This window comes from Lasiosphaeria miniovina, assembly GCF_030549165.1.
Source record: "Lasiosphaeria miniovina strain SMH2392-1A chromosome Unknown B0T26scaffold_3, whole genome shotgun sequence".
NCBI classification, from domain to species: domain Eukaryota; kingdom Fungi; phylum Ascomycota; class Sordariomycetes; order Sordariales; family Lasiosphaeriaceae; genus Lasiosphaeria; species Lasiosphaeria miniovina.
The window spans coordinates 4,159,365-4,180,287 of NW_026848222.1; the positions used below are offsets into that span (position 1 = coordinate 4,159,365).

Below are 20,923 nucleotides of genomic sequence, written 5' to 3' on the forward strand. Positions count from 1 at the left end.
GGCGCTAGAACCTTTGCCTTGGATGAAGGGGGCTAAGGGCAAGCTTATACCCTTTATACGATATACACTATTATGGAAATCTCCGACACCTCCTCGGCTGTGGTCCTGAGTAATGGCCTAGATATGGGGCGGCCTCAGTAAATAAATGCGTGTATGGGACGCCGCCGTGTAACGTTGGTGGATTTGCTGGTGTTTCCCAACGTGGTCGCCCGAAGATACAAGGCGAAACCGTTGGGCGCACTCTGGGGCCCCCTCCCCTCCCTCCAGCAAGGAAGCCAGCCCAGTCCAGTAGCCCAGCCGCCCACCCGCACCTCCAGGGCAGTCACACTTCACCAGATCCGACCGAAGTGATTAGCGCTGCCTGTGCAGCCTGGCCTCCTTTTTCCACACACTGATTTCGGGCCCCCGTTAGAACAAACTCCGGGCCCGCTTCGATAGCCCACTAGAAGAGACCTACTTGGGTCTCCAGCTGTTAAGTTCAGCTTGCGACCACCGCCGTGCCTTTTTAATCCATTCTTGGGCCCTTCTCCAACCCGACCGACCGACCGCCTTCCTTGCCTCCCCCCCCCCTTTCCGACCTGTGCTGCCTGCCTGCCGTGTCGACGTCGTCGTTCCTTCAGCGAGAACCCATCATCGCTGCTGGTTCAGGTTGGAGAGAGAGCGCGCGCATCGCATCACATCGCATCTCTCATATCTCCCGTTCCCGTCTTTGAACCTCGTTCACTTCAGCTTTTTCGGATTTTTTGAGACCCAAGAGGGCGGCCGCCAAATTTGCTGCTTATTTAATGGGTGGGTCATCTCCAACAGTCCGCCGTCGATCGATACCTCCCGCGAGGCTCTACCTATTCTCCCCGTCCGTTCCCGACTTTTTTCGCGCTGGGGCCTGCCGCCGTTGCCAATGGGAAGAAACCTACCGCCTTACTCCATCCTTTGTTCGCAAAACCGTTGTTGGAGCTGGAGGTTGATTTTCGAGGCGGCCCTTGCCGAGAGTTGTGCGGGGCGGGGGGTCGAGTCTCTTTTGTTCTCCTTTGGGTTGCCTTTCGGGGTCTCGTTTCCTCGTGGTTGTGCGTCTTGCGTCGGGTGTCTGGACTGCTGCCGCCGCTGCTGCTGCGACCCCGTTCTTACATTCAGCGGCTTTTACTGCGGCTTTTGCTGCGGCTTTGTGTTTCTCTAGTTTCAACCCTCGCGCTCTTTCGGCGATTTGGGTTGCACGGAGGCCGCACCGCACCGCACCGCACCGCATCACTTGTAACTGGGAACCGCGAGCACGCACGCAACAGGGCCGGCAGCACTCAAGCGAGTGCGCGTCGCATTCAATTCACACACCCCGCAGACGTGCATCACATCCATCACAGCACCCTCCACCTACCTACCCCCCTACCTTACCTGATCTCCCTACAAGGCTTGCTTGCAACCTTTTTATTTGCTGACTCGGAATCCTTTTTTCCCTTTTACCACAGAAGCTCGTGCTCGCTGACACATCTAATCGCGACCCTTTTCGACTCTCTCTCTCTCTCCTTTGAGGCCAGCCGGTTACTGCAGGAGTTTTCGAAAACCTCGCGCCCTTTTTCATCGCCTCTTCCTGCGTCCGGCTTCGAAAGCCTTGACCATACAGGAATAAGGAAGAAGAAAGAAAAAAAACGATAAAAGGAAATACCTATTTCTACAATAATAACCCAGACCGTATAATTTCGTACACATCTCGTATTGTCTGCTCTGCACTGGAAGTACGTTTGATAGCCCGGTTTATAGCTCCTTTTTGCCTTCCTTTCCCCTTCCATCTGCCTTCCTTTGTGTCGGCATAATATCGAGTCCTTAAAAAAGGTCGCGAAACACAGGACGCGCATGCGTGCCACGGACCACAGATCGCCTCGGCATCAGCTAACCTTCGAACAGCCGCGTGCCCTGTTTCATCTTTGCCCCGGCACCAGGCGCCCGGCAATCTTGGCCCTCGAGCGCCTCGTTCTTTTTTCTCAGCTCCCGCTGGAAGACGTCTGCGACTTAGCCAGCTACTCGACCCCGACTGTCCCTTCTGGCCCACGGCCATGCTCAACATGTCCAACATTATGAGCAATCGTAACAGCACCCCCGAGGTGGGCAACATCTCGTCGCTGAGGCCCCCTTCGTCCCGCGCCGTCGGCGTCGGCCAGGGCCTGCGTGCCTCTGCCGACATGGGCGTCCTCACGGGCCAGGGTGCCTCGAGCCGCATCCGCCCGTCCTCCGACTTTTACGGCCAGGTACAGTCCGCCCACGGCCAGGGGAACGCCGACCTCGACCCCCAGGATAAGCTCGCCCAGCAATGGATCGCCGACATTGACCAGTACGAGACCACGTTGGAGGAGATGGCTGCGGCAACGCTCGACCAGGACTTCAAGGACGAGCTGAGCGCCATCGAGCAGTGGTTCCGAGTCCTCAGCGAGGCAGAGCGGACGGCAGCTCTGTATGCGCTCCTACAGCAGACCACTCAGGTCCAAATTCGCTTCTTTATCCAGGTTCTGCAACAGATGGGCAAGAGCCACCCAATGTCGGGCGTTTTGTCGCCGGCCAACTTTGACAAGGGTTGGTTAACCTGGCCTTCCCTCCCCCCCTCCCAAGGAGATAAAGGAAAGATACAGAGACTAATGTGGCTGACACCCTCTCAGATCCCATGACGAATCGTCTGAATGATGCTATGACCAAGCTCAACGTCAACGACTCGGCTCGCAACTCCCTCGCCCGCCCGAGCCCTGGCCTGAGCGTCAAGCGCCACTCGGGCCTCGACACATCGACGATTAATGCCATGTTCCCAGATGCAGCGGCGGCCATTGCGACGGAGAAGGCCAAGTTTACTCAGCAAACTGGCAACCCTCCCACGTCGACCCGGAATAGCTTGATAGATAACAGGGGCTCTATGGTCTCCCTGGCTCCGGCGATAAGCGCACCGAAGGACGACTCTAGCATCCAGAGCCCGGCCCTGTCATGGGGGCCGGCTGACGTGTCGCGTCCCAAGTCGTCTTCGGGCCAGCCTCCCATGGGCCAGTTTGTGCAGCCACCGCCGTCGGCTGGTGCGCTGCGATCGCCGCGTCACCAAATCTCGGGCAACTCAAACATACAGAACACGACGTTGACGACTGATCAGACGGTGTCCGATATGCCCCTTCTGTCTCCCTATGGGCCTTCGGGCGGAAACTGGTCGTCGATGGTGAACACGCCCATGGTGCCGACGTTCAACCAGAACCAGGGTAATAACGCGGATATGGTTGCGAATGCTACGGCCATGAAGCTCGCCGCCCTGTCGACGGTCAACAACCGATTCGCCCTGGACGACGTGCGAAAGTACCGACGCGCTCGCTCCAACGATGCTCCCGGCCAGGGCCAGAATCCGCTATCACCTGGCGCCCAGGGTCTTCCGCAAGGCGTTGTCATGATCAACGAGCACGGGCAGATTTTGAACCGGGACCATATGATAGCTCTGCAGCAGCAGAGCATGGGGTTTTCCAACCACCGGTCGCGGCCCAGCTCGCCGGGAATGTCGATGCATAGCTACGGGCAGGCGGCTTTCCCGTTCACGTCTCCTCAGACTAACGGCTTTCTGAGTGCGTACGACGGCGGACCCCAGCTGCTGAATAATGGACTGGCTCCAGTGAATTTGGCTCAGTTTGGCCTCGGGGGCCACGAGGGATATCTCTCGGACCACTCGGACATGACGCGGGGCCGATCTCCGCGTGGTCGGAGGGGCAGCTCGAAGCCGCCTGAGGATCCGACAGACCCGACTCTGTTGCAGGACATCCCGAGTTGGCTGCGCAGTCTCCGTCTGCACAAGTACACGGACAATCTGAAAGACATGAAGTGGATGGACCTCATCGAGTTGGATGACAAGCAGCTGGAGGACCGCGGGGTCAACGCCCTGGGCGCGAGACGCAAGATGTTGAAGGTCTTTGAACAGGTTAAGGGTGAGTTTGCAGCGTGAATATCTCTTCCGCGGAACAGGTTCGAAGTGCTAACGTGTCTGGTTTTGGCAGAGGCTCGGGACGTGGGTAAGCTGGCCTAGAAGTCACAGTACATCATCTAAACGATACTCCTAAACGATACCCCTTTGCGCTGCGACATGCCACACTAGGGACGTGGCGCTACGGGACAGGCATAGCTGGGAGCGACTTTGATAAAAGGCTCTTGTTCGGGTCCTGGGAGCTTTGGTTTTGGGAAATAGGTGGGAAAAAGTAACTATCTTAGCAATCTACATTGACAGGCATGGTCAACATGCCGGGAGAGAGTCGATGGGGAATTATCAGGGAGCTGGGCCTCACTGGCTAGGCTAGCGTTTTTGCACCCTCTCGATATCTTGCTGCATAGGACGGAGCGGACATGAGCGATTTGAAAAGTACATACAAGGGAGCGAAGCGGGGGCAGCAAGTCTACATATTTACGCACACAGACAATGAAGGCAGCGTTTATATACCTGCAATCCTCTGGGGTGGGCGAGGGGAGAAGAGGTGTAGTCTCGATGTATTCTGGACATTCTGAACATGGATAAGGTCTTGGGTGATTTTGTGGTCCTGGGTGTTTGTCATGTAGAGAAGCCCGGCGGCACGGAGCACCGAGCACATTTCAGGAACAGAGAAACGGGCTAGGTCTGGTTGGACCCGGGCCATGGCATTTTTGAAGGTTAAGACGGCGTTTCTTTGGCTCATTGACCACGTTTGGTCTTTGTTTATAGAAAATTTGTATTGGTTTTCGGATAGAATGTGGTCCATGTCCTGCATGTACTGTACTTTATTGAGGTAACCGTTGGGCCAGCCGTCTTTTGTGGAGACGGGAAGCCGGGAACCTTGATGTCGAAGCTCAACTTTTATGTCATCTCAAAAAAACTTTGGACGTTTGAACAGCAACGCTCGTTGGAGCTCCCAACAGTCTGCGACCTAGTGACCAGTTCAATTGCTGCAAGGTCTACTCCGTATTGGTCAAAGTCTAGAACCACACGACGCAATTTTGACTGGGGCCTTGCTTGGGCTGCAGTCCTGCGGCCATTTTTGCAACGCCTCAGAATTGAGCCTGCCTGCTTTTAAAAGCCCGCGGCCGTCTGAAATCGGATTGCGGTATGGAATAGTTGCGTGCGCCTTGCGAGACACCATCATATCCGTGCTGTACAGTACATACAATACAGCATCAACTGGCGGAGGGCGGCCAAATACCGAGTGCAACATCACCACCACCACCAAAAAGAAAAGACGTTGACGGGACAGGACTGCATTATTGATGACTACAGCCTTTTGCCGTTGACGATGGATTTCGACATGGCAGATGCCGCCCCGGGGCACAATCATGATTACATGGACCTAGATCCTGCCGTGGCCACGTTTAGCGGCGGCGGCGACGACGACGGCGACAGATACTACGATGACGCCAGCGAGATCTCGGACTCCGACTCGGACGCGCTCGAGGTGCGCGCCGACTGCGCTAGGTTCGACATGCAGCGCGAGGCCTTTGTCGCCCAGCAGCGCGCCGACACCACGACCACGACCACGACCACGACCGCTAATAATCCGTCGGTATCAGTATCAGCCCAGAAACTACTGGCACAGCCCCCAAGCGCCCCCTCCGGCTCTGGCTCTGCCACGGGTACCGGCCCCGGCTCTGGCCCCGGCTCCGGCTCCGGCTCCGGCAAACCCCTCGGTGCGCGCCTGGCCGCCCGCAAGATCCGGAGGCTGGGGCCGAGAAAGGCGGCCAAGCCAACGCCCGACATCCTCTTCCGCCTGTCGCTGGCTAAGGCCGCCTTCGAGCGCAAGGAGTACCCGGCGGCCGTCAACATGCTGGGCGAGATCATCCGCATCAACAGCGAGACATACAACGCCTGGACGCTGCTGTCCACCATCCACGAGGAGCTGGGCGACCGCGAAAAGGCCACCATGTGCCTCATGACGGCCGCCCACCTCGTGCCCAAGAACGTGCCCTACTGGATCAGCACCGCCCTGTACGCCCTGCACGGCATCGAGGACATGGACGACGGCCCCGAAAAGGACACGGCCCTGCAGCGCGCCATCTTCTGCTACTCGCGCGTCCTCGGGACGGACCGCTCCAACATCGAGGCCCGCACCGGCAAGGCCGACGCCCTCATGATGCAGGGCCACGCTTATATGGCCCTCGTCCAGTACCAGCGCGCCCTCGAGTACCGGCCCCTCAACATCCGCACCGTCCGCAACATCGCCGACGTCGCCCTCGACGCCAAGGACCCCCGCAAGAGCTGCGAGATCGCCAAGAAGGCCTACCGCCACGTCATCGACCACCTGCAGGCCACCGGCACCTTCGACGCCGAGGAGGGCCGCTTCGAGTGGTCCGACCTGCGCATCTATCTCGAGTTCTTCACCATCCTCGAGCAGTGGCAGCAGGGCGCCCAGGAGCTCAAGGAGATCTCACGCTGGCTCCTCGGCCGCCGCTTCGAGAAGTACTGGAACGAGTGGGCCACCGACGACCGCGAGTGGGACCTGCACGACGACCGCCGCATCGAGGTGCCCAAGTTTGAGCCCGCCCGCTTCCCCCAGGACAGCTACGGCCAGGGCCTGCCCAAGGACCTGCGCGCCAAGCTGTTCGTCTACCGCCGCAAGCTGGGCCACGAGTACGAGGCCCTCATGCATCTCCGCCTGCTCGAACCCGCCGGCGAGACGGCCGTCGACGACTTCATCGACTTTCCCGACTGCCTCAAGGAGATCGGCACCTCCCTCCTCGAGGCCTGCGACAAGGCTAACGAGGCCCTGCTCTACTTCAACCTCTACCGCCGCATAGCCGCCTCGAGCGGCGGCGACATTGCCGTCGACGCCGACGTGCTCGTCGGCCAGGGCCGCTGCCACATGGCGCTCGGCGACAAGGCGGCCGCCGAGGAGTGCTTCATCGCCGCCATGGAGGAGGACGAGGACAACATCGAGGCGCGCGTGCAGCTGGCCAACATGTACGAGGGCGAGCAGGAGCAGGAGGGCCGCGAGGAGGCCTTCCTGCTGGTCAGGGAGGCGATGAACCTCGAGGCCCGCCAGGGAGGCGACGGGGCCCCGTCCAAGCCGCGCAGGCGCCGTGGCCCGCTCACGAGACCGCGCAAGCCGCGGGCGAAGCGCGAGAAGAAGCCCAGGGATCCCAATGCGCCAAAAAAGTCAAAGTACGTGCCGCGCCGGCTCATCAACGCCGAGAAGCGAAAGCAGCAGGACCTCGAGATGACCAAGGAGGCGGCCAAGAACCTGCAGGCGCTGCAGGAGCTCAAGGGCCGCGTCGTGGCAGGCGACGAGCTGGCCACGACGGTCTGGATGAAGGCGGCAAAGGACCTCGTCGACGACTTCCGCTCCTACAAGCGCTTCTACCCGTGGGAGAAGTACATCAAGTACCTCGGCTACGGCGCCAACGTGCCGGGCGGCCAGTCGGCCGTGCCGTCGCGCAACATGAAGCTCGCCGCCATGGCCGAGCGGCTGCAGCAGAACCTCGCGCCTGCCGAGGGCGGCGGCGGGCAGGGACAGCAGCAGGAAGAAGACGCTGCCGCAGCGGGAGCAGCAGCAGCAGCAGCAGCAGCAGCAGCAGCAGGGCAGCTAGCCATCAAGATCCCGCAGGAGCACCGCGGCATCGCGTTCGACAAGTGGCTCGACATCTTCCTCGACTACGCCTTCAGCCTAGTGCGGGCGGGCCAGCACCGCGAGGCGTACGTCGTGTGCCACGCAGCGCGCGACTCGGTGGTGTGGATGTCGACCGAGAACACGTTCCTGATCCACGTGGCGTGGGCGTCGTGCGCCGTCTACGCGGGCGACGAGGAGACGTGCGTGGCCATCGCCCGCTACTTCATGCGCGACTACATGCCCGGTACCGACTCGTACCGCATGTTCACCGCCATGTGCCGCGTGTGCCAGACCCCCGTGTCGTGGTACACGTCGGGCCCCGCGCAAAAGTTCATCCTGCGCCAGATCAAGACTATGGATAACATTATTGTCAAGAGCAAGGAGCAGCAGCAGCAGCAGCCCCCCGAAGAGGCTGGTACCGGTACTGGTGCTAGCGGCAGCAGCAGCGACATCGGCCTCGACGTCTGCCTGCTGACCATCTACGGCCACATCCTCTTCTCCACCACCAGCTACACGTACGCGCTGTCCTACTTCGCGCGCGCCGCCTCCCTCGACCCCCACAACTGCCTCATCAACCTCAGCATCGGCCTCGCCTACGCCCACTACGCCCTCAAGCGCCAGGCCACCAACCGCCAGTACCTCCTGACGCAGGGCTTCGCGTTCCTGTTCCGCTACTACGACGACCGCCTCCGCGGTGGAAACAACATCTCGAAGGGCCAGCGCATGGAGGCCCACTTCAACATGGCCCGCGCGTACTCCCTCGTCGGCCTGTCCAACCTCGCGCTGGAGTACTACAAGAAGGTCCTCGACGTCGCTGACGAGGAGGATCCTGAGGGAGAAGAAGAAGAAGAGGGGAAGGCCGTCGGCAACGAGGATCTTACTTTTGAGGCCGCGTACAACGTCCGCACCATCTGCTTCCTGCTCGGCGACCTGCTCGGCGCCAAGGCTGTCACGGATCGGTACATGCGGCTTGGGGGGTGATGTTTTTGTTCCGGTGCTTATTTCTATTCACGAGCTCTTTTTTATTTCTTTTCTTTTTTTTTTAGATTTCGGGGTGGGTGGGCGTTCATGGTGGGACTTTTTCTAGACTCTGGGCTGGGCAGGGGCTACGGAACGGGGTGGATAAGGGACGGGATGGGTTGGGATGGGGATACATGCATGTTTGAGATTAATATGTATGTATTGTTATAGGTGTTCTACAAAACAGAGCATGGCATGGCATGGTGGGGTGCGGTGTGGTCGGTGTGTTGCGGTCGGTGCGTTGCGGTCGGTGTGTTGCGGTTGGTGTGTTGCTTTCAAGTCTGCGGCTGGGTTTGGTGCTGGTGTTCTGGGTATTGTGTGGGCGGGGACATAGCATAGCATAGCATAGCGTTCGTTGCTTTATTCATGTATTATTTCGTCTGCTAAAGGAGGCTCTACTCAAGGAGAAACTTCCACAGTTGGATTTGTCGTGAAGTGAAATGGCTTACACCCATCACCACATCACGCACAGACACTAAAGGTGAGTGAATACAGGCATTCGCCGCAGTAAACAAGAATGTCAAACAATTGAACGGCACCGACAGAGTCATCATAATGGTTACTTTCTTCATATTTTTACTAGAATGCTTCCTCGATGCCTACCTACCTGGGTACTTCACTTCGTATGCAGACATGATAGGCGTCGGTTAAACTGTTTTCTGGTTGCTGTTATAATTATGGTGTAATTATGGAGTAGGTAACGGAATGTTTTTCTTTCGTTTGTTTTATTTGAGGCGCCAGGGGAGGGAGGTGGGCGGGGATGCATATATCTGCTAACCTACCTACCTATTTAGAAAGTTACAACAGAGGCTCTAGATCGCAGGCTGATGAATAATTAGTTGTTCGTTCCCTTAACAAATTGCATCTTCTCAGGGGGCGTTTGCAGCGGAAATCCTTTCACCTAGGTAGGTACTCAGTTGGGGCCGCCTTGGAATGACACAAGGAGAAAACAAGGATAATAACAAGGCATTGTGGATGGAAGGTAGGTGACATATTTTGTTCATCTCCGAGCTTGTTACTGTGTTGATTTTCTCTAAATATCAAGAATGTGCCCATGGTTAGTTAGTTAGTTATGTAAATAGCATTTTTTTTTATTTTGGCCACAGACGAGCGGAGATTCCGATCTCTCCAAGTGTTAGCTACATAGACTGCCACATTGTTTTCTTTTCGTCTAACTACTCAACGAGTAGCGACTTCCACAGTTGGATTCATTACCAAAATAAAAATGAGAAAAGGAAAAAAGCAAAGTTTTGCGTCAGCCGCGAATCGAACGCGGGGCCCATCGATGGCAACGATGGATTTTACCACTAAACCACTGACGCTGATGAATCTGTTTCCATTTTCTACGTCTCCCGATGTAGACAAGACACATTATATCAGCACGGTCTTTAATCTTCCTTTTCTTTTTAACTGCCTCAGCTACAATTTATCTATCTCTTCTCTGGGTTTCTTCCTAGTGTTTCATTATCATTTCTGCTGCGCCTATCTTTCTTTTCTCCCCCTCCTCGCCCCCTTCCCCCCCTTCCTCCCAGCCCCCTTCCTCCCACTCCTCAATTCTTCACTTTTCCAACACCCGCCCACTCACTCACTCTCCTTATTCACGCAGAATATGCAGGATCGGCAATGTTGCAACCACGGACGAAAACATGAACATGACGCGTCCCCTGCGAGCTGGGCTCGGAACGATGTGCGGAGGAAAGACAAGACCAGATATTTGCTCGCTCGCTCGTCTCTTCTTGCTGGCTGCCACCGAGACGCTACCGCAAGAACAGCAGGGAATGCGCCGAGCGAGTGGTAAGCTATCAGTTCCTCTGACCAAGAAAAAAAAGGGAAAGTCAGAGCCGGAAGCACCTGCCCGTCCGTCCGTCCGTCTCGACACATTCCGACCCTTCAATTCTGGTAGCATCCAAGTGCTGCAGAAGGTCTGATAGTGGTTGGTTTGCAAGGTGGTACTTTATTATGGTAGGCAGGCACCGCCCACTGCGTGCGGTAGCAGGGCTGGGGGGTGTACGTATATCTCTCTTGTACGATATGAGAGACAAGTAAGCCTACAAGGTGGGTTGTCTTTACTCTTTAAACATGCGGCTAGCCGCGCAACCGAGCTGTTTTGGTGCCTATTGTTACCTTGGTTATCTTGTGTGTCTAGTTGCCTAAGACGTTGATGTTGGGTCTGGCTTCCGGGACAGTCATGTTAAATCATAGTCTTGAGCCGGCACAGGTCGAGGTGGGAGACTATCGAGCAGGGCGACAATACTGCCCAGCCGTCAGTATCACCGGTTGCAGGTTGGGCGAATGGGCTGTCGGTGGTAAGGAGATTCCTTGTCTTGCTCTGCCCTCATTGTTTATCAACCACAACCCGCAGGAGCATCGCGGAGTTGCTAGTCTTTGGTGTTTCCCCATTTTTCCTCTTCTGAGGTCTCGAAAGACGGACTCACACCCTGATTGTCCAGAAAAATTGCCGCCCCAAGACCGGTGCCGGCATCCTTATGTGCGTAGCCAAGATACAAGTTGCAAGATTCCAGAGACAACGAAAATGGCATGTCTGGGTGTGTGAAGCAACGAGCCAGTACTCCTTTTCGGATTGTAACGCTGCTTTTCTCTATCCCGACGAGGCTTTTTTGTCCAACGCCCGCAGCATACTCGGGACCGCGGGGGGGACTCCTTGCTTGGGCTGGGGCTGAGAATTAAAAAGAGTAGGGCTCATGCAGCCACCCGCCTACCGAGGCATGAGAATTCAACACGTCGTCGGCCTCGATGCACCCAGCATGGAAAATAAGACAGGAGAATGAACGGGGGCAGTCGGCGAGTTGGCCAGGAACACGTCAGTCTCGCACCGTTTCCTGCCTCCTCTCCTTCCTCTCCTCCCCCGCTCGCCACAATCTCATCTCCGAGCAGCCCATGTTTTTCTTGTTTGTCAGGCAGGGTAGTTTCAGTTCGGCCAAGTCTTAAACAAACAGGCTAAGCTGTCGGGCCCGAGATGACGGTGATAGCGTATGTATTAAAAAGAATGGTTCCCTTCTTTTTGGCGTCCTTGCTACTGCAGCTTTCTGCGAAGGAAAAGGGACTGCACAGGACGCTACAAGTATCAAGACACTGCAAAGTTTTTGGCTTTGGCTTCTCCTTTGTGGCTGGAAGCGGGGGCTGCTGTAGCTCGGGCAGATACGCCCAGAGCAAAGATAGGAGAGCAGCCCCTGAATGGGCGGCAGATGATGACAGCACAGAGAGCTGTGTAACGTGCGGGCGGCAGGCAACCATTGGATACAAACGCCGTTCCGGACCTCCATTGCCTGTGCTTGATAATAAAGCAGATAAAAAGAGAATCTGGCGGGTAGCTGCTTATCGTCGGGTTCCAGCTCTATGCCTACGGAATATCCAGGCCCAGAGCGCAGATGCATGTTCCTACCGAGGGCGCAGAGTAGACGGCTTTGAGATGGCTGTCGTTGAGAAGCAACTAAACGCCAGGCTCCAGAGCAGCGTTTCCCACTGGCTATTTAGTGGAGGTGGTCTACGTAATATCACTACCCAAGAGATGCCACTGCCTGAAACCCGCCGGCCGAGACCTTTTGTGATCTCTTTCCCTCTCGGCCCCAAGTCTTGGCCAGCCTGTGAGCGGCAAGCTCGGGAGCGTCAACAGATGGATGGCTCTGGTCAATCAGTCGACCCGAACACGGAGCGCCACCGAGTCTCTGGCACAAGTGGCGGCGCCTGTTCTGTTTTTGGGGGTTTCCCTTTGGATTCCTTGTGCTCAAGTGGGCCGCACCCATGACTTCAGGTCTGTGTGGTGTTGTTGTTGGGATTAAACGAGTGCGGAATCACCATCCTGGCGACGGAACAACATGTTTGCCTCCCATTCCAGTGAATAACCCACCAGTAGGGAAGACTCCGAGTCCTTGATAATCCTGGCGATCCTAGCGGCCCTAGCAAAGTTGCAACGAGGGCGAGTTAGCGGGATCAAGAGCTTAAAGAGATTAAAGTCCCTTCGTCTGTCGCGGCTTCTATAGCAGGAACGGAACAAGCAGATTGGCAGAAGCCGGGACGTTGGCCGCAAAGGTTCCGGGTTGCAGCATAACTTGGGTCGTCAGTGAGACAGGGGGACGGGATGCACGTCTGTCCATCACCCGCTTCCCAGCTTTCCATTTCCCACCTTTTTGAAACGGCAAGGTGCTGTCATCTGCATTCCCCTGCCCCCGAAAAACATTGGACGAAAAGAAAAACCTTAAGTCTTCCCGGTTACGAGCGTGCCTGCCCTGGGCTGCTCGTCACCGCCACCGCCAAGCAACGGCCACCCTTTTTCGGTGGGGGAAGGAGAGGGGCAAACGCAAACCCCGCCAATCTGAACCGCGCGCGTGGTTGCCTCGTCAAGTTTGGATGGAAATGGACGCAAGCCTGAGGCCTTGTTCTTTCTCACAGGAATCATGCAAACTTCAGAAGTTTGGAGTAACCTCTAAGCAAGGGCAGACATCTATTCTCAAATTCCTAAGCTTATGACTCGGCTGATTTGCCAGCTTGAGAAACCCCCTATCGAAAAAAGAAAAAAAAAAGGAGCCGACGAAAAGCATAGGCAGCCACGAGGCGTGTTCCCGCTGCACTGATCCCCGCGGAGGCCAAAATTCACCGCATGTTGTCTGTCCCTCGAACACCGACGAAATTATAACGGTTCCTCGGCAACTCAAAGTTCGCAAAACTCTTGGCGCCAAAACGGAATGGCGGGGCGGCGAAAATTCCAACCCCCGCTTGCTTCCTCTGCCTATGTTCCTCCTTTTGTTTGCTGTGTTGGGCGCTGAACGTAACGTCAGAAGAAGGGGTGACGCGGTTGTGGCTTGATCCTGGGGTCGGCCATTCATTTTAAAGCTGGCGCGTTTCAAACACTTTGTCACCCCTCTCTCCCCTTACCAAGCAGTCATCCCCCGCCGAGCGCGAGTGGGCCGGTGGGCCGCCCCACGAAGCCATTCGACGACAGCCAACGACGGTCGAGCCGGCGAGTTCGGCACCCGCCGGGGGGGGGGGGAACTTTGACATCCTTGGCAAAGGTCGACGGACTTGAAACTGGAAACATCAAAGACACGCACCAGCAAGGAATTCCACCGGCCGCCAACCCTGGTCACGTTGCTTGTCCGCGCTGTAGGTGCGTATTCTGCGTATAGCTGCATGGCCCAGCCCAGGCAAACATGGCGGTAGCTCCATGTTTTGTTCCATATAATACCAATTCCATTCCGACAGTGCAGCCGCCCAGGTAAATAATTGTGCCTTCACATATTTTTGGTGCCATCGCCGCCGCAGCTGGCTCTAATAATATCACAAACGGGGCAAGATGACGGGGATGCAGACCTTTGCGCTATGCCGCTACGATATTGAAATATATATCCAAGTCATCACAGCTGGCTAACAATAGCAAGCCTAATAGGGGGGAGCAGGAGAAAGGATTCTTAAAACAATCTTGACCTTCAGGCCGTGAAGAACAGTGCGCATGGGCAGTTCTAGCCCGACCCTGCTCAATCATGCTAAACATTTATACGGAGCATAACTGCTTACAACCAACTGCCTATAACAGCACGAGGACAGATTTGTCCTAGCAGCATCGACACAGGATGTTGATCCGGGGCTGATCGACAGCGCAGTGAGGCGCACTGAGCCATCAGCTCGATGACTCGTGCAATGCAAAATAACCTTAAACCTTCGCGCTTTCCCCAAGCGGGCGCCAGGAGGTGACAAGGGAGCGAGCGGCGTGGGCTGGCTCCCAGCTTCCCTCGAAGCTTCCGTAACTGTAAGCTCCTTCCCCCTTTTTCGACGTGGTGGGGGAAAACGGAAGGAGAGCAACATGCGATTGGACGCCACATGCGGCTACAGTTGCACAGAAAAGAAAATCAAGACTCGAAGGCGGGAACGAAAGCAGCACCCCCTCTCCGAGTCCCAAGAGTCCAATGTTAAGCAGGAGCCCAGGGCAGGGCAATTGGAAGTCTGCGCCCGCTGCCCGCTGCTCGCTGCCCAGGGATACTTGGAACGGAGTCCTGCTGTCAGCGAAGCTTTGCTCGACGGACCGGGCAGTTGCCATTGCCAACCCGTGGACCCGCAGCACCTCCCGATGCGGAAACAAGGCCGCCGGTCTAATCGAGGCCCAGCGGTGGCGGCTGCAAGATGCAGGAACGGACTGGCCCATGGAAGGTTTGCGTTTGCCTGGCGCCCCCTGGCCTGGCATCCCCCTCATTCCAGCCACAGGAGCATTTCCAGGGATTTTTCAGAGCTCTTCTTCTTCTTTTCGTCCAGCGCCCACCATGGATGTTTTGGCAGCCGCTGTGCGTGCTTTGTCGCCGGCCGCTATGACGGATCTTCTGTGCAGGCGGGCAGCCGCTGGCCATATCTCTGGCAACGTCTCCGGTCGATTGCCATCGCTCGCTGGCTGTCTTCCCGCTGAGGTTGCTTTGGCAGCGGCTCGCTGGGCCATCCCTTGAGTAGGCATGCTCACCCTGGCTGATGAAAGGGGCTCTGAGGCCAGGGCCATGGCTCAACCCAGCCCAGCAGGTCGGCGGCGAAGGCGGGGGGACTCACTTTGCACAAGTCGACGAACACATCATATGGCGGCGGGACAGGGCAATGAACGAACAGGCTAGGGGTGCTACACAGAAATAAGGCATCGTCCGATCAGACCCTGCCCGGGCTTGTGTGAGTCCGTGCTGGCTGAATTCCGCCCAACCTAAGCCATGCCGCTCCCGGTTTTCACTCTCCACTCCACCAACATGTGGCTGCAGGTTTAACGTGCAAGTCCGCCTACACAGTACACTACTGCCATGCCTGTCGTGCAACGGGGCGGGGCTCTCCTAGGCTCCCTAGCTGCGTGCTTGACACCTCTCCCCTGCCCTCGTCCCCTCTCATGGCCCTCCCGTGAGATGGCTTGCCATGGACTTCCCTCCGCATGGCACTGTGCAGTACGGAGCATCCCGCTTAACACCGCGGACCCGGCGGTTGGGGCTGACTCCACGTCCGTCACACTCACCCTTATAAGCTACCTGCCCTTCCCACACCGGCTTACACGCTCTCTTTTTGTCCTCCCATCTCAAGCTTCGCTGGGCTTTGTGTCATTCTCTTCCTGGCCTCTGCCGGTTTCACTCTTTAAGACCGTTTCTTCTTCCTACACACTCCTTGCAATACCAAGTGCTAAGCCTGCTTAGCACGTCCTGTCCCTTTTTTGGCTTTTCTGTTTTGTTTTCGCTCCGTTGAACTCGGCAGCAACAGCAGTTTTTACAGTCGCTATCGAGTCTGAGATACTCTAGCGACTCTTTTCCCAAGGTTCCCTCGCAGTCCTAGAGACTTGCCATATCATTCGTCCTCGGCCGTCGACACCGAGTCATACGCGACAGCTACTTCCCCACCGACCATAACACACAACACACGACACTCGCCATCATGCGGTTCTCCCTGGCGCTGGTGGTCTTGGCCACCTCGGTTGTTGCCGTCAAGGACAAGACCAAGCGCACGTTTGCCGTGCTGCACCACTACGGTAAAGGACCCCTGACCACCTGCCGTGCCGACCCTATCATCAACCCGGGCGTGCCCTCGAGCCACACCCACATGGTCATGGGAGCAAGCAACTTCGGCTTCAACGCCACCGGCGAATCCCTTCGCCAGTCCCGCTGCACCACGGCTCTCCCCAAGGCCGATCTCAGTGCCTACTGGGTACCGCAGTTGTACTTCAAGGACCCCATCGATGGCCACTTCGAGTCGGTCAAGATGGACTACATGAACGTCTACTACTTCTTCGAGGCGTCAAACGACGACATTAAGGCCTTTCCAGTCGGCCTGCAGATGATAAGTGGGAACGCCGCGCTGAGGACTCCTCCCCGGACGACGGACGTTTCCAACATCGACCCCTCTAAGGGGGCCGTCTCGCCCGCCGCCATCACTTGCCCGCGTAGTGGCTACAACCCGCCAAGCTGGCTTCCCGGCTCGGACGGGACAACATCCGGCATCCAGAACGGCAACAACAACGGCGAAGGCATCGGCTTTCCCCTCCAAGACTGTGACGGACTGTACTCGCCGATGCGCACCGATCTCCATTTCCCCTCGTGCTACAACCCCCAGGCGGGATTGACCAACTACAAGACCAACATGCAATTTCCGGTGGGCGTCTCTGGTGGCAAGAATGACTGCCCCGCCGGTTGGATACATGTGCCTCAGCTGTTCTACGAGATTTACTGGAACACGCACGACTTTGCGCCACGCTTCAAGGATCTCCTCGGCAAGGAGAGCCCCTTCGTCTTCGCTAACGGCGACGTTACAGGCTACTCGATGCACGGAGACTTTATCGCGGGCTGGGACGAGACTGCACTGCAGCAGATCATCGACAACTGTGACGTGGGGACATCGGGCATGGACAACTGCCCCGGGTTGATTGGCGGTCTCAATGACCGCAGCACGTCGTGCAATATCGACTGCCCTCTCACAGAGCAGGTCCTCGGTAGCATGACCAAGCTTCCCGGAAACAACCCCCTGTCGGGCTACAAGTACGGAACTGGCGCCAGCTCTGGCTCTGCCGGGGCCGGCGCCCCAGCAAGCCAACCTCAGGCGTCGTCACCGCCGAAGCAGTCTCCTCCCGCCCAGACGTCGTCTTCATCCCAGGCTGCCCCAGCACCCGTGAAATCGTCTTCATCCAAGGCCACCGCGTCCCCCACGAAGCCGGCGACACCAACGACGCTCGTCTCTCAGCCAGTTGTGAAGACCAAGGCGCTCTCGACTCCACCGGCGGCGGCTACTACGACAGTCAAGGCATTGCCCGTGCCTACCGGAGGCATGACGAATCCCAACAAGCCCAACACGCCTGCCGCTGGCGTGACCACGACTGTTCTGGACACGACGACGGTGTGGATGACGACGACGGCTTATGGAAAGGATGGCGCTGCGGCGCCGACGGGCGCACCAGCGCCGGGCAACCAGCCGGACGTGGCCGGGTTCAAGTACGCAGGCTGCTTCAAGGACGGACAGACGCGGACACTCAGCGGCGAGATCCGCCCCAACTTGGGCAAGATCAGCAATACCAACTGCGTCACGTATTGCACGTCCAAGGGCTTCAAGGTAGCGGGAACCGAGTATGGCGGCCAATGCTACTGCGGTAACACACTGGCTGGGTCGGCGAAGCTGGCCGAGTCTGCATGCAGCATGAAGTGCGAGGGCGCGGCTGGCCAGACGTGTGGTGGTTCCTGGGCGCTCTCCGTCTATACCAAGGATGGAACTATTCCCAGTGCGCCGGCCAAGCGCCACCTGCGCAACCACATTCACCACCGCAGCAACCCAATCTATCGTCACTGATAGGCGACTTCGCTTCAGCATTTGATTGTTACTGTTTGTTTTGAGACTCGGTTGCCGGACAGCGGCGTTTGTTGGCTTTGTGCACCGAGACTTTTTGTATTATTGCTCGACTCTTTGGATCGTTGAATCATTTTGGCATTACTTTTCAGCACAGGCGGGGGAGAAAAAACATCGAAACAGGCATCACTTCCCGGTTGGGGAGATTGTTTTTATGAGATTTACGACTCCCCCTTTTTTCCTTTTCTTCCAAACTTTTGGCATGTTTTTTGCATGATTTTGTACATATTACTACTTCAATTCTTGGCTACGCGCCTTCGCTTCTTTTTGTGTCACTTGCCAATCACCTAGTTGAGGGCTTTGGCAGGGCGCAGTTGCCTTTTGGTATGTGTATATATAACTTAACATTGAACCCGAAGGGGACTTTTGGATAAAATGAATGTTCAGACGTGAAAATAAGCTTAGCGAATGTGAACCCCTGACAGCCAAATGCGAGTGTAACGGTCGATCTGGGCCGCAGCGCACGGGTGGGATTGGTGGATTGCCCAGGCTCCAGGCACAGCGGCAAAGTCTTGCCGCTGGCGGTCTAGGGCGAAAGAAACCTGCAGCTTGTCCCACGTTTTGGGGCCTCGCACTTTGGCAACCCACAGCTCGGACTTTTGATTTGGCAGCCACGTTGCTGTTAGGTTAAGAAAGTGCTGTCGGCCCGTTGGTTACAACACGTGCGCTTATCCCTTTTCCTTTTTAATGTCGCTCTACCACGAGGCGGCAGGCATTCTGTCGGGGCCGTCGTCGCACGGCGGGAGTCTGAAGTCGCGCGTCTTTGGCAACAAGGACAAGGACAAGGACAAGGAGCTTAAGTCGCCGCCTGCAGCTGTCTACGCCCTGGCCCTCGAGTCGTCCAAATGGAGCCCCGTGCTCAAGGAGGTCATTGAGAGTGCCCAGCTGCTGCAGAAGGAACGCAAGGTATTTTTTCTCTTTTCTCTCTCACACCCATTCATATTCATATTCACACTGACTGCCTCACAGCTCACCCCCGTCCTCGCCGTCCTGCTCGTCCACGACTTCCTCGTCGCCAAGGGCGGCATCGCGCTGCCGCAGACCCATGGCCTGCGCGCCGCCGTCGAGCGCCACAAGGCCCGGCTGACGTCCGAGTTCACGCGCGCCCGCCTGCGCCGGAAGTGCTCCTCGGTCGACGCCCTGCGCCACCTGGTCGAGGCCGACGCCCGCACCGGGCCCGTCCACCCCCGCTGGATCCGCGTTAATACGCTCAAGACCACCGTCGACGACCAGCTCGAGACCACCTTTGTCGGCTGGGACGTCGTGCCCACCGTCCAGGACGTCATCCGCGCCGCCACCGAGTCTCCCCCCAAGAGGGTCCTCTGTCTGGACGGCCACATCCCCAACCTGATCGCCGTGCCCCCGGGCCCCGTCTTCGACTTCGCCAAGGCCGACGCCTACAAGACGGGCGCCCTCATCCTGCAAGACAAGGCCTCGTGCTTTCCGGCCTACCTGCTCGACCCCCGTCCCGAGGAGGGTGACATCATCGACGCCTGCGCCGCCCCTGGCAACAAGACGACACACCTCGCCGCCATCCTCGCCGAGCGCGGCGCCTTTGGGTCAGAATCAGCGCCTGCTGGTGCCAGTGCACCGCGGCAGAACAAAAAGAAGCAGAAGCAAAGGCAAAAGATACAAGGGCAGAGCGAGCAGTCAACCATCTTCGCCTTCGAAAAGGACAAGCACCGCGCGCAGACGCTCGACAGCATGGTGAAGCTGGCGGGGTCCGACGGCGTCACCATCGTGCACCCGGGGCACGACTTCCTCAAGGCCGACCCGGCCGCCGCGCAGTTCCGCAACGTGCGCGCCCTGCTGCTGGACCCCAGCTGCTCGGGCAGCGGCATCGTCGGCCGCGACGACGCCCCGGAGCTGTACCTGCCCGCCGACGCGTCTGCCCCCAACCCCACTACTCCCACAGGAACGAAAGAGAAATACAACAAGAAGCGCAAGCGCCCCCAAGCCAGCACCCCTAATGACGAGAACAGCAGCAAGCCGCTGCCGCAGCTCGTCGGCGACGACGGCGAGACGTTCACCGTGCTCTCGTCCGACGCCGAGCTGCGCGCGCGCATCGCCGCGCTGGCCGCCTTCCAGCTCTCCCTACTACAACACGCCTTTTCTTTCCCCGCCGCCCGCCGCGTCACCTACTCAACGTGCTCTATACATGCGGGCGAGAACGAGCACGTCGTGCTCGCGGCGCTCGCGTCGCCCGCTGCGCGTACCGATGGGTGGCGTCTCTTGGCGCGCGCCGACCAGCCCCGCGGCATGCGCGACTGGCCCGTCCGCGGCGATGCCGCTGCGTGTGCCGGTGACGAGGCTGTGGCCGATGCGTGCGTGCGTGCGAACCGTGATGATGGGAGGGGTGTGATGGGGTTTTTCGTCGCGGCGTTTGTGAGGGATGCGTTGGGTCTGGATGGAGAGAAGAAGGAGGGGGAGGGGGAGGACGGCCCGTTCGTGCGTGACGATGACGGACGGATTGTCCGCGACCAGCACGGTATCCCCACTCTCAAGGCTACAGGCGACAAGGCCGTGACTGTCGATGAGTTTTATGGCGTCGAGGATGACGATGAGGATGATGACAGCAGTGATAGCGACAGCGACGATAGCGACAGCGGTAGTGATGAGGATGAGGGGGAAGAGGACTCCGATGGCCCGTTCGCGAGAGACGCCCACGGCCGGGTTATCAGGGACGGCGCGGGCTTGCCGACGCTCAAGTCTACGGGGAGAACAGTGCAGCTTGGTGGTGGTGGCGGTGCGGATGAGTGGGGTGGTTTCGAGGACTGAGTGGGATTTAAAAAAGAATAAGAACAATAAAGTGGTGTTTTTATTCTATGTGTGTCTATGTCTGTCCCCCGTAGGGTTGCTGTTGATGTTGTTGATAGCGGTTGGGTTTGGGTAAGAGATGGGATGGATGAGGTGAGGTCTGGTGGGGGGGTTGTCAACAAACCTCTCCTTTTTCTACGATTGAAAGGGAGCCTGTGGAA

General features: G+C 57.6%; 5 protein-coding genes and 1 non-coding gene across 6 annotated transcripts; 4 read left to right on the plus strand and 2 right to left on the minus strand.

Moving 5' to 3' along the window:
• Positions 1–2,054: 2,054 nt before the first annotated feature.
• On the plus strand, positions 2,055–4,030 carry B0T26DRAFT_750185 (uncharacterized protein; the record flags this gene model as incomplete). Its single annotated transcript, XM_060445194.1, has 3 exons — positions 2,055–2,559; positions 2,643–3,932; positions 4,002–4,030. 3 exons carry the CDS (start codon positions 2,055–2,057, stop codon positions 4,028–4,030), a joined length of 1,824 nt encoding a protein of 607 aa, XP_060298761.1.
• Positions 4,031–4,857: 827 nt separating this feature from the next.
• B0T26DRAFT_704210 (uncharacterized protein) lies at positions 4,858–5,563 on the minus strand. Its single transcript, XM_060441705.1, has one exon. The coding sequence runs from the start codon at positions 5,301–5,303 to the stop codon at positions 4,941–4,943; it is 363 nt and encodes a 120-aa protein (XP_060298762.1). The 5' UTR covers positions 5,304–5,563; the 3' UTR covers positions 4,858–4,940.
• Positions 5,564–6,851: 1,288 nt separating this feature from the next.
• On the plus strand, positions 6,852–8,657 carry B0T26DRAFT_704212 (uncharacterized protein). The gene has a single exon (XM_060441706.1). It carries the CDS (start codon positions 6,873–6,875, stop codon positions 8,547–8,549), a length of 1,677 nt encoding a protein of 558 aa, XP_060298763.1. The 5' UTR covers positions 6,852–6,872; the 3' UTR covers positions 8,550–8,657.
• Positions 8,658–9,839: 1,182 nt separating this feature from the next.
• B0T26DRAFT_t103 lies at positions 9,840–9,910 on the minus strand. The gene has a single exon. It is a non-coding gene; the product is annotated as a tRNA-Gly (tRNA).
• Positions 9,911–16,013: 6,103 nt separating this feature from the next.
• Positions 16,014–17,873, plus strand: B0T26DRAFT_619096 (uncharacterized protein; the record flags this gene model as incomplete). The annotated part of the gene is made up of 2 exons (XM_060436037.1): positions 16,014–17,216; positions 17,391–17,873. Coding segments are annotated over 2 exons (1,686 nt in total), but the record flags the coding sequence as incomplete, so codon positions are not given.
• A 759-nt stretch (positions 17,874–18,632) lies between these two features.
• On the plus strand, positions 18,633–20,723 carry B0T26DRAFT_750188 (S-adenosyl-L-methionine-dependent methyltransferase; the record flags this gene model as incomplete). Its single annotated transcript, XM_060445195.1, has 2 exons — positions 18,633–18,851; positions 18,915–20,723. 2 exons carry the CDS (start codon positions 18,633–18,635, stop codon positions 20,721–20,723), a joined length of 2,028 nt encoding a protein of 675 aa, XP_060298765.1.
• Between the last annotated feature and the right edge of the window lie 200 nt (positions 20,724–20,923).

Excerpts from the sequence above, each read along its gene's own strand:
- B0T26DRAFT_704210 (XM_060441705.1), bottom strand. The coding sequence starts at position 5,303 with ATGATTGTGCCCCGGGGCGGCATCTGCCATGTCGAAATCCATCGTCAA.
- B0T26DRAFT_704212 (XM_060441706.1), top strand. The coding sequence starts at position 6,873 with ATGGAGGAGGACGAGGACAACATCGAGGCGCGCGTGCAGCTGGCCAAC.